Source organism: Epinephelus moara, chromosome 3, assembly GCF_006386435.1.
Source record: "Epinephelus moara isolate mb chromosome 3, YSFRI_EMoa_1.0, whole genome shotgun sequence".
Taxonomy (NCBI): domain Eukaryota; kingdom Metazoa; phylum Chordata; class Actinopteri; order Perciformes; family Serranidae; genus Epinephelus; species Epinephelus moara.
Window position 1 is genome coordinate 30,752,500 of NC_065508.1, and position 10,061 is coordinate 30,762,560.

At 38.8% G+C, this 10,061-nt stretch overlaps 1 protein-coding gene across 1 annotated transcript in view; it reads right to left on the reverse strand.

Moving 5' to 3' along the window:
- Positions 1-10,061, reverse strand: part of ttc3 (tetratricopeptide repeat domain 3) — a 39,394-nt gene that overhangs the window by 22,680 nt on the left and 6,653 nt on the right. Inside the window, exons 4-17 of the mRNA XM_050041440.1 lie at positions 8,476-8,632; positions 8,287-8,368; positions 7,476-7,529; positions 6,324-6,456; positions 6,005-6,090; positions 5,592-5,686; positions 5,192-5,254; positions 4,919-4,973; positions 4,233-4,395; positions 3,359-3,389; positions 3,210-3,273; positions 3,046-3,076; positions 1,810-1,861; positions 1,211-1,295 (exon numbers count right to left, since the gene is read on the reverse strand). Of these exons, the coding sequence (XP_049897397.1) occupies positions 1,211-1,295; positions 1,810-1,861; positions 3,046-3,076; positions 3,210-3,273; positions 3,359-3,389; positions 4,233-4,395; positions 4,919-4,973; positions 5,192-5,254; positions 5,592-5,686; positions 6,005-6,090; positions 6,324-6,456; positions 7,476-7,529; positions 8,287-8,368; positions 8,476-8,632 (1,151 nt within the window). The remainder of the gene's footprint in view (positions 1-1,210; positions 1,296-1,809; positions 1,862-3,045; positions 3,077-3,209; positions 3,274-3,358; positions 3,390-4,232; positions 4,396-4,918; positions 4,974-5,191; positions 5,255-5,591; positions 5,687-6,004; positions 6,091-6,323; positions 6,457-7,475; positions 7,530-8,286; positions 8,369-8,475; positions 8,633-10,061) is intronic.

Genomic DNA, 10,061 nt, shown 5'->3' on the forward strand with positions numbered 1-10,061 from the left:
TTACAGTTGGTAAACTGGTGGTAGCGTTTGCTGGATACCCAGAGCTATACGGCCCGACAATTGACAACAGGTTGTCAAACTACCCCTAAGTCATCCTAAAATATCGGGCATCATGGAGGAGAAGCTCCTGGACCAACTGGTGGTACTCTCCATGATCCACCCTCTTTTTTAGGGTCTCATGTACCCACACAGATCTCTGTTTATCTGCTGACAGCCTCTCACCCTCAACCAGAGCTACAGACAGTACCCTCTGCCTCAACATGTCAGGAACTACACACAGATTACTGTGAGAAAAACAACCAAACAAAATAAAATTAGTAAACTGGTTACACAGGAAGGTTAGTGTAAGGACGTGATGGGGTGGTTGCCTGGCAACAATAAAACGGCGTAGCAAGTGTTTCGTTTTTACTAGTGACATTTAATCTAAAAGAAGGAGAAAAAAAAAAGGCAGTGTGGTGCACCGAGCATTTTGTAACCTCCAAAACATTTTCTGTGTGATCGGAGCCATAAGGTCTTCATGGTTTCTCTCCAAGCTCTATCTCTGACCTCTTCGTGCCATACACAGCAGGACGTACTTTGAGGTCCTCAGGCAGAGGTCTTTTGTCTGTTCCAGAGGCCCAGCTGAAAACTTAAGGGGGACAGAGTGTTTGCTGTCAGAGCCCCGAGACTCTGGAACAATCTGCCCAAGGAAATCAGGTCAGATGAGTCAGTGACCTCCCCCCTTAAAACTTTTATTAGAGAGCCTTTCCTGGTTTTATCTGAGTTTCAAGATCATTTAAACAGTCTTTTATTTCCTCCGTTTTTATAAACCAAAGTATTTTTATCAGTTCTTTTAGAAGCTGTTGTTTTCATGTCTGTGTTATTTGTTGCCTTGTAAACCACTTTGTAACTCTGCTTTGAAAAGTGCTTTATACATGAAGATTATTGCTGACATGCTAAAAAGTTGAGATATGATAAAAACACAGTCTATTTCCATCCAGCAAGTGTGCCAGAGATTGATAAGATCTTTCTGCATTACAGGACAAAGAGCGGCGTCACTGATCTGATAATCTGTGAGGCTAAATGTCCCAACAGAGGTTTCTTTTGAAACACACTGTACTGGAGAAGCTTTACAAGCCTTAAAATCACACTCATGGCTGAGGACAGATGCAACATGCTGGTCAAATGACTGAAGCAGAGCTTGCAACATGATTTATAATCATAGCCTTACCTCTTCTTCATATGGATTTTTGGTCTTTGATTTCTTCTTTGCTGTGGTGCTGGACTCTCCTTTCCCATTCTTTGAAGAAAGTTCACTGGAAGCACAACATTTTCAATCAGCGAGCAGATATACAGCCTGATCAAATGGAGAATGCCTTTACGTCAGTATATACTATATATATACACTAAATGATTAACATAATATTAATTAATCAAGTGATGTACTTTTTTCATTTGCCTCACGATGGCAATATTTGTAGACATGCACCAAGTAGGAGCTACACAGGCGGGGCTAATTGTTTTTACATACAGATGGTAAACAAGCTCATCACCAATGGTGCAGTGAAAGGTATATGCAGGTATACCCGGTGTACCCACCTCTTTTTCTGTCTGTTTACAGTATACCCACCCATCAGCCAATAGCTCTGTCTATTGGAATATATAGGAGAGTATACCCACTTAATTTTTGGTAACCTAGTAGTACTCCCACCTTATCAATGAATCTGTCTCTCTCAGTGAGCTGAGGCACAAAGTTAGAATAGGAGTCCTCTCTAGTGAAACCAAAGACATTTATAAAAACACTGATATTAGGAAAGTACTTCCACTGACCTCTTTGATGGTTTAGAGTTTTTTGTGCTGCCCTCTGACTGCGCATTTTTTACTGGAGAGAGAGAAAATATCAGCATGAATATTAGAAACATCATAAACATAACATTATTTTTGTTAATAGAGTATATAAAATTTAAAAAAAACAAAAAAAAAACAACATAAGACAACAAACTAAATATGTATGGCTGCAATCTTACTATATAATGACGAAAACTCTGTCTGTGTGTCTGTGGGTGTGTCTGTGTGGGGGGGCGCTATAGCATCCGATTGAAACTGCAAACTTTGAATGGGCATATCTCATGCCCCGTATGTCGTAGAGACATGAAACTTTACACAGAAATGCCTCTCCTCATGAGGAACAAATTTGCCTAAGAACCCATAACTTCTGGTTATATAGATTTTCTGCCATTTTGAATTTTTTGAAAAACACTTAAAATCGATTATGTTCACCGATCTGCATGAAACTCGGTGAACATAATCTGGGGACCAATATCTAAAGTTGGAGAAATTTAACTCTAATTGGCAACTGGGTGGCGCTATAACAGCAGAAAAATGCTTAAAAATGGCTAAAATGCAACCGATCGCTGTGGCTCCCCCTGTGGCCCAATGTTTTTTTTTTCTTCTAATTTTTGGTATGACTAAGTCATGGTATGGTATGCTGTACATAATCATGGATACTGTCTGTGTGTCATTCTGTCAGTCAGTCATTCTGTCTGTCCCACGTTTTTCTACTCACTGACGTGGTCAATCTATGTGAAACTGCACATAGGCATTGAGGACTGGCATAGGTAGAAGGTGACAAAGTTACCAATGGGTATGGACTAGTTAAGGATTATTTTCATGATGGGTTATAATGAAATATGCCCATCATGGTTTCCAAAAGTAGCATTTTTATACGCCTTATTTTGTCAGACCAACAACCCAAAGATTCAATTCACAATAATATCAAACACAGAACAGCAGAAAACCCCCACATCTAAGAAGCTGCGACCGATCAATCTTTGGCATTTCTGTTGAGTACTATCAAGCTGTGAAGCTGCCGACACTTTATTAATGAGCTTCTCAGTTGTCGACAATTTAAACTGTTTAACAAATATTAATATAATATGACACTTGTGGAAAGTAGGGTTGTAGTCAACCAATGAAAATCTTGGTCGACTGAAATTTTACCTACCAATCGACTGATCAATGGGGGAAAAAAATCTGGTCAGTCAGTAAGTGTTTAAACAAACTCACCTGGTTGATTTTCCACTTTAACCTCAGAGACCTGTCAACACACAAGTTCATTATCAACACTGAAATACATCAGACTTCAGATAAAGCCATTGTTTGTGATTAAAATTGTTGGCACCTGTTAAATTATTGCTGAGGAAACGAACCATAAACAAAGAGTTACCGACCTTATTCTGCGGTGGAGGATCAGTCTTATTAACAGCTGCATGTGCTCTGTTGATGCTGTCCGGTCTAAAAAACAAAACATATGATACGTAAGTCTATCATCTTTTTTAAATCATGCTTCTACAATGTGAATGAAGTAGCGCACACGGACCTTTTACTGTGAGTCTTCTTAGGATGTACAACTGAAAGCAAAGCACATAGACACAGGTTTCATTTATGAAGGCACAAACTATGAAGGATGACTTCACCCTGCTTAGTGATTAACTTGTTGTTTTTTCTTCTTTCCATGACAAGCAATGATTACGTCTCGATCTGATCTTTGAAGATATTCACCTCAATTTGAAGTAGACGCAGTATAGACGCAGCATAAAGTGTAGTTTGTCCTGCACCATGTTCGGTATTTGCATTTTGTCTTGATTAATTTTTTCCTTAATAAGAACATGCAGGTCAGATTTTGTGTGTTGAATGATAAGTATATTGAAAAAGAATACAAATAATTGTAATTGAATTCAATGTTTTAACACTTTTAATCCTGTGACTGCTGACTTTGTGTGACGGCTCTGTTTTCTGCGCCACCTGGAATTTGAAACCACTTCGATCAGGTGTGTTACAAAAAGGCACCTTAACTTTGGAGATGTGCTACTCAATATTATGAGAATAAGCAAAAGAGTTAAATTGGATTTTCTGAATTACCTTCATTCTAGAAAATAAATTTCTTGGTTTCACACGTATAAAATTTCCCAAAATGATCACTTAAAACGTGCCGCCTCACTGAATAACTTGAACAGAGCGTGGTTATTATAGGATTTGCGGTTTTGGGACAGGCTGCGGATCTTGTGTTGAAGGGTCGGGTTTTGGATGCATGAGGAAAAGACATATTCTTACAAAACTTTCAAACCAGTTACAAATTACTTTCTTAATCTACCAACAATCTCAATTTCCGGGCACTTGTACTGTTTGAGATGGACTACAAAAATGTGAATTACAGTGCTGTTGTGAACACGACATGAGTGCAGTGAAGATACCTTTGGGTTCCGGCATTTCAGCGATGAATTTCTGGTGTTGCTGCTCCAGGTCTTTTGTTCCCTCGGGGTCAGCCTTACACAGTAGCCGGGCTAGCTTGTTAGCTTCAATGGCCATTTTGTATTCTCCCAGAGAGAACAGAGCCTCACAGTAGCGGTAGTGACCCTGCAAACAAAACATATGTTAAACTTCATAACTGTTTTTTTGACTGACATGTACAGTACAGCTGGAGTCCAGGGACAAAAGAGAACATGTTTGGTATGAACAGAGATCTTCCCCTGGACACCTTCAGGACAAAAGGACTTAACAAACTCACTATCAACATGTCAGCGGACACAACATACTGTTTCCCTGATAATGCTGCATTGTAAACAGCAAATCTGTACTGATATTTACAGGAGGAGAGCCAGTTACAGAGTAAATAACCCCAGACTTGCGGCGGAAGCGCCTCCTCCCTGGAACGTGACAATGGAAAGGGCTAAGAGGGGAACTAAGACACGCCCAGTTACTCCATCATGTCAAGTTCAGATAAGAAACAATAAACGGCAAAGACAATAAAAACCCCACAAAATGTTATGTCTTGTGTGTGATTTATTTATGTCTGTGAGACAAATGTCGGATCATTTTCTCTGTTGCGTGCCCATCATTCCTACATTATTGTAACCGGATCATAAAAGAGATAAAGTACCTTTGCCCAGAGGGGTTTAATCAGAGTTGCACGTTTCCCATCACCAACCGCTTTTCTGTAAAAATCAAAAATTCAACTTTAGGTTAAAACATTTCCTAAGTCGAGCAAACTTTGACGAACACCAGCAGTAAAACACATTTCTTGCAACAGCTCACAGTTCACTCCTTTGTGGGACTTGTAGCACAGACTCACATCTTTTGAGGTGACACTAACTTTTCTACTGATACTGGGTACTTACAATATTCACAAACAGAAGGAATAAGTGGTACTTACAGATATCTGTTACATCGGATATAACAGAGAGCTCTGTTTCCATAAATGATGTGGTTGTCTGGACTGGATGGAGAAAAAATTAATTTCAGTTACACAGATTTTCCAGTCTATTAGTTACACCTATACAATCTACTACAATCACCCTGCACTGAATAGTGTCTTTGTGAAACTTGTGTTTAAATTGTTTATAATATTGAGAGGTGTTTCCATCCCCTTCTTGTATCAATTAAAAAGACAGTGTCAACATAAACAGAAATATCTAAGTGTCACAAAGACAGGGTCATAATATTTAAGAGCATTACTGTACACAGTAGAATATCGAATAGAACACAGATAAAAAAAAATAAAACTTCCATGTCTGGGTAAAATTCACTTCTAAAACATTAAAATATTTACTTACTAAAATTTGACGGCTTTTGAATAAAACTTCAAGGCCTCTTCATACTGTTTTTTCTGGAAGTTATCATTTCCTTTCTTCTTCATTTCTTCACATTTCTGGACGAAAAACAAGACAAACCAATTTTTAATTCCCACACATGTACAAGACAAACATTTTAGGATGAACATAATATGAAATCAAATATTCAAGCTGTGATGATCTGTCCAAAAGTGAGGCATCTCTACTGACGTTACATTGCCATGGCACACTGATAACAAGAAATTAAAAATGGCACTTCATATCAAAAAGGTTGCCGTCCCCTGCAGCAGTGTGTGCACTCAAACACGTAAAAACAAATAAGATCGAGCTACAGAAAAGACCTGCAGGTGCCTTTTAAAGCAAACACTGAGTAATATCACATCATGTTGCCTTACCTCTACTTGATAGTCAGATGGTCGAGCCGTTAGTGACTTCATCGTCCTCTCCAAGTTTGTACCCATTTCCTGAATAAACTTAGCAACTGATTGAAAGCAAAGGAGGAATGTGTATTAATTTACCTTCAACACCAACAGAGATTAGAAATCATTTTCCTCCTATATCAACATTAGGCTTCAGTGTTAGCACAGCTTATCAAACACTGCACATTTTTGCGCAGTAAAATATGGAATTTAATTTGAGAGTTTATAAAAGAAAGCACAAAGGTGCGTCACTGAATGGTTTAGAGGTGTGAACTGTAGTGTGAATGTATCTTACACTCTGTAAAGATTACATGCAAAGCTGTGAAGCGGATGTTTGCATGGCCAAGATCCAGGATACGACGCCGGATCGCAGGTTCTCCTGTTCGCTCCAACCAGTGCAACGCATCGTCCAAAACCTCGGCGGAACGCTGGTGATACAAAGTCAAATGAAGTCGTCACATAGAATACCTTATCTATACCATATCTCTACTGAGCAGTACAGAGGCAGTGACTGTACATGTAGGTATTTGAGGAGCTGTATGAAATTTGACACTCAAGTTTTGTTCCATTGGAAAAAAAATCAAGTGTTTATTTTTGCAAATGAGGGAGTAGTGGAAAATAAAACAATCTTATAAAAGTGCCTAATTTTTCCTAAATTTAAAGTCTGTGCATCTCAGAGCATAAAATATATATTTATTTAAAATAAAGTATCAGGTACAAGAGCAGCACAAACTGCAGTCTCAAATAAACACAGCACTGTATGAACTTCTCTGCTCCATAAATACAGGAGTCATCTCAGAGATTTTGAATTAAATTGAATAATGGATTAGTGTTTGTTCTCAACACGTCTGTTGATGGTTTAACCAACAGCTACATTTCATACGGTGTCCCACAGGGTTCAATACTGGGTCCACCTATTTTACAATACGTTTCCATTCAACAACACAGTATATATTTTCATGGCTACACAGACAACACAACTGAACATATGGTTACCACCAGATAATCTAAATGTAATGGCTTGGCTTGAAAATATTACAGACCGGATGTACAAATCCTGATAATAAATAACGAAGGACAAAACCAAAATTACAGCTGTTTATGTTCATCCTAAAATAACAACATTTCGAAGTGGACTCTGGCAAAGCAGACTCAACCTGCGGAATAAAGCTTGTGTATCATCATTAGGGTCAGGTACTGAACGTGGCATTTTCAAGGGTACCCACTGAATTATGTTGGTACAACCAAATACTGATACACGTTAAATCAACTGGTGCTAAATTTCAGAACCTGAGAGCACATCTGAGTCTTATTAAAAAAGTCTATTATACTATTAACCAAAAGGTAAAAAAAAAAAAAACAGCCGTGCATCTGCCATTGTTTGAAGTACATTTAGTTTTAATAGTTGGCAAACTTTAGAGTATTCAATCACTTTTTCCAGACTTACCAAGTTAAACATGTTGCTTATCCAGACAACATGCTTTGACTGGTCCTTTTTCAGCTGAAACAGAGAACAAATAAGAAGTTTAGATCCAAAGCAAAAGTTGCAAAATGGCAAAAATAACAACAGCATGACTGTCAAACACAATTTACTCTTTTTTTCAGATAACTTGCATACTCAGGCGGTCACCCTGTAATGTTATCTTTCCTTATTATGCAAAAGATTGTTTTTTGTTTGCAGTTTAAGTTCTCCTGGTTCCATAGTCGAAGGAGTAGTGTGATTACTACATAAAGTGTTTCTGGGGGACTCTCCATGAGCAACAAACCTTCAAGGTTTGTTTTTTGTCTTTGTATTCGTACCATCAACAGGAATGTTTAAGTGACGAAAGTAAGCTGGCGGTTGGTACAGTTGGGCTCTATGATTTCCATGATGCGATAAAACACCGATGGAATCGTGGAATTTGATAACCAGATAACCATCCTGACGATGGACTTTATTGTTGGACTCTGAAGTCATGTGGAAGAAGCCCTCTGAGACGACTTAGTCATCCAAAAAAACTGAGGAATTTGTTTGCTACATTGGCTTATGCGTTCCACCAATCAACATACACTTGAATCTGGTTCAATCACTGTACAATTACACTCACTGTGTCACTGTGCTGAGAGAGTACCTACTGGGTGCGAAAAAGGTCCCTCAAAGCGGTGTTCTAAGAACTACAATCGTTCCTAGTTCTTGCTGCGCGGACACAATAAAAAGGTTGGTTCTTAGAGCTATGTAAAAGTGCATTTGGTCCAAAAAACACCCATAGTTGACTTACAGTTCCTCTCTCCAAGGCTCTGAAGATTGCTTCCAGTGTTTCAATCTTTCGCAGGTGCTTCAAAGTCAGTTCATCGCTGTCACTAGAAGAAAGTAACAAACTCTTTAACAGTCTAAACATTAAAGGTTCAAAGTGTTATTAATTGGGCGATTAAGAAAATATTCACATACCAACCATAATTGTACTTACTTTGCGTCGATTACACCTATTTGTTCAGCCCACTGAGCAATAGAGGTGGGCTCACGTTGCAGCAGAATAGGGAGCCAGAAGGCACAAATTTTCAAACGTTGTCCAGCATCTCTCCTCGTTTCTACGGGAATACGGCTCCATCGTTCAAAAGCCTCCTCTGAAAAACAAAACAATGCAGCAAATAAAATTCATTTTGCCTTGGAGCAGCATAAAAAATTAGTTTAGGGAAAAGAGGACAAATGTCAAGAGGCAGCCAGCAATAGATGCTTCATATTCAGGTCCCATCATTTTCATTTCATTTTCTTGAAGAAAGCCACATTTAGGTCCATATTGAAGAAAAAATCTTACGCTTCAGAAGGGGACAGGTGAGATTATGGTGGAGCATTTCATCCAGCATGGAAAAAGACATAACTCCCACCTTTATGCTCTGCATCCTAAGGGCAAGGATTTTATATACATTTTCTGAGGTGACCCTAAGGCAAGGGGATTAACATATAGGCAAAAACACAGCCAGGGCCAAAAGGCAAACTGAGTTTGAGGCTTTCCTGAATAAGTGAAACTGAAGAGCAAATTGTCTAAATTTGCTATTGTAATGACAAAAGACCAAAAGGTAGGGCGGGTGAGATTCTGAAACATGTTTAGTTCCCATGATGATTAAGGTGTGACTCCCTGCTTGGCTTGGCTCTCCTTTTGACAGCTCACTAGACCGTTTTCTGACAATCAGTGTAAGAGCTCGTCTCAACACAGAGGTTACTGTACTCCCTTTACACTGCCTCCTCAAGGCGGGAATTTCAAGCCGTTATGCTGCCTTGCCGTTCTGTATAAAACCCTCTGTACACAGAGATCATGCTTTACAGGCACCGCAAAGTCCCTTCTTCGCGCTGCCTTTGCAGCCCTGGAAATGAACCTGACTGCTGTCTGACTGCTGAGTGTGGCCACTTCCTGTGTGTCCTTTCAAGTTAAACTCCCACATGGTCCAGTCATGTGGGTTTGATGCAGTTTGACAAGGTGCAGCTCCGAATAGAGTTTCATGTTTGTTTTCTTTTTTGTTTTTTGTTTTTTTTCTGTGACTAAGTGACAAATGAGATCTTGCCAACTAATAACCTTTCTGGTCGACTAGTGTTTAACCAATTGTGAAAACATGTTGCTTCCCAGTAGCCTGTGATAAAGAATTTAACCCATAGCAATATATTTTTCGAAAACGGCAAAAATCGATCAACTTCAGCAACTTTGAAAAGAATCTTAAACTTATTCTTAACACCTTGGAAATAAAATGGTTTATGGAATATGTCGAAAACGGATCTTATCTTCAATCATATTGAGCTCACTAATATTTCTTACAAAAGTTTCCCTTCTGCCAAACATCAATGTATGAAAAAGCTGTTATTTATAGAGGTATGCTTCACATTAGATTGATTACAATACTTCCCTTTAAAGGGAAATTTCGGTTTATTTTAACCCGTCTCCTATCGTCCTAAATTTGTTTCAAGTGACTAGTGACATAGAAATAATAGTTAGCATGTTAGCCGTTAGCCTAGATACAGCCGTAGCGTCAGACCTGTTAAAACGTAATTGAACGGGCATCC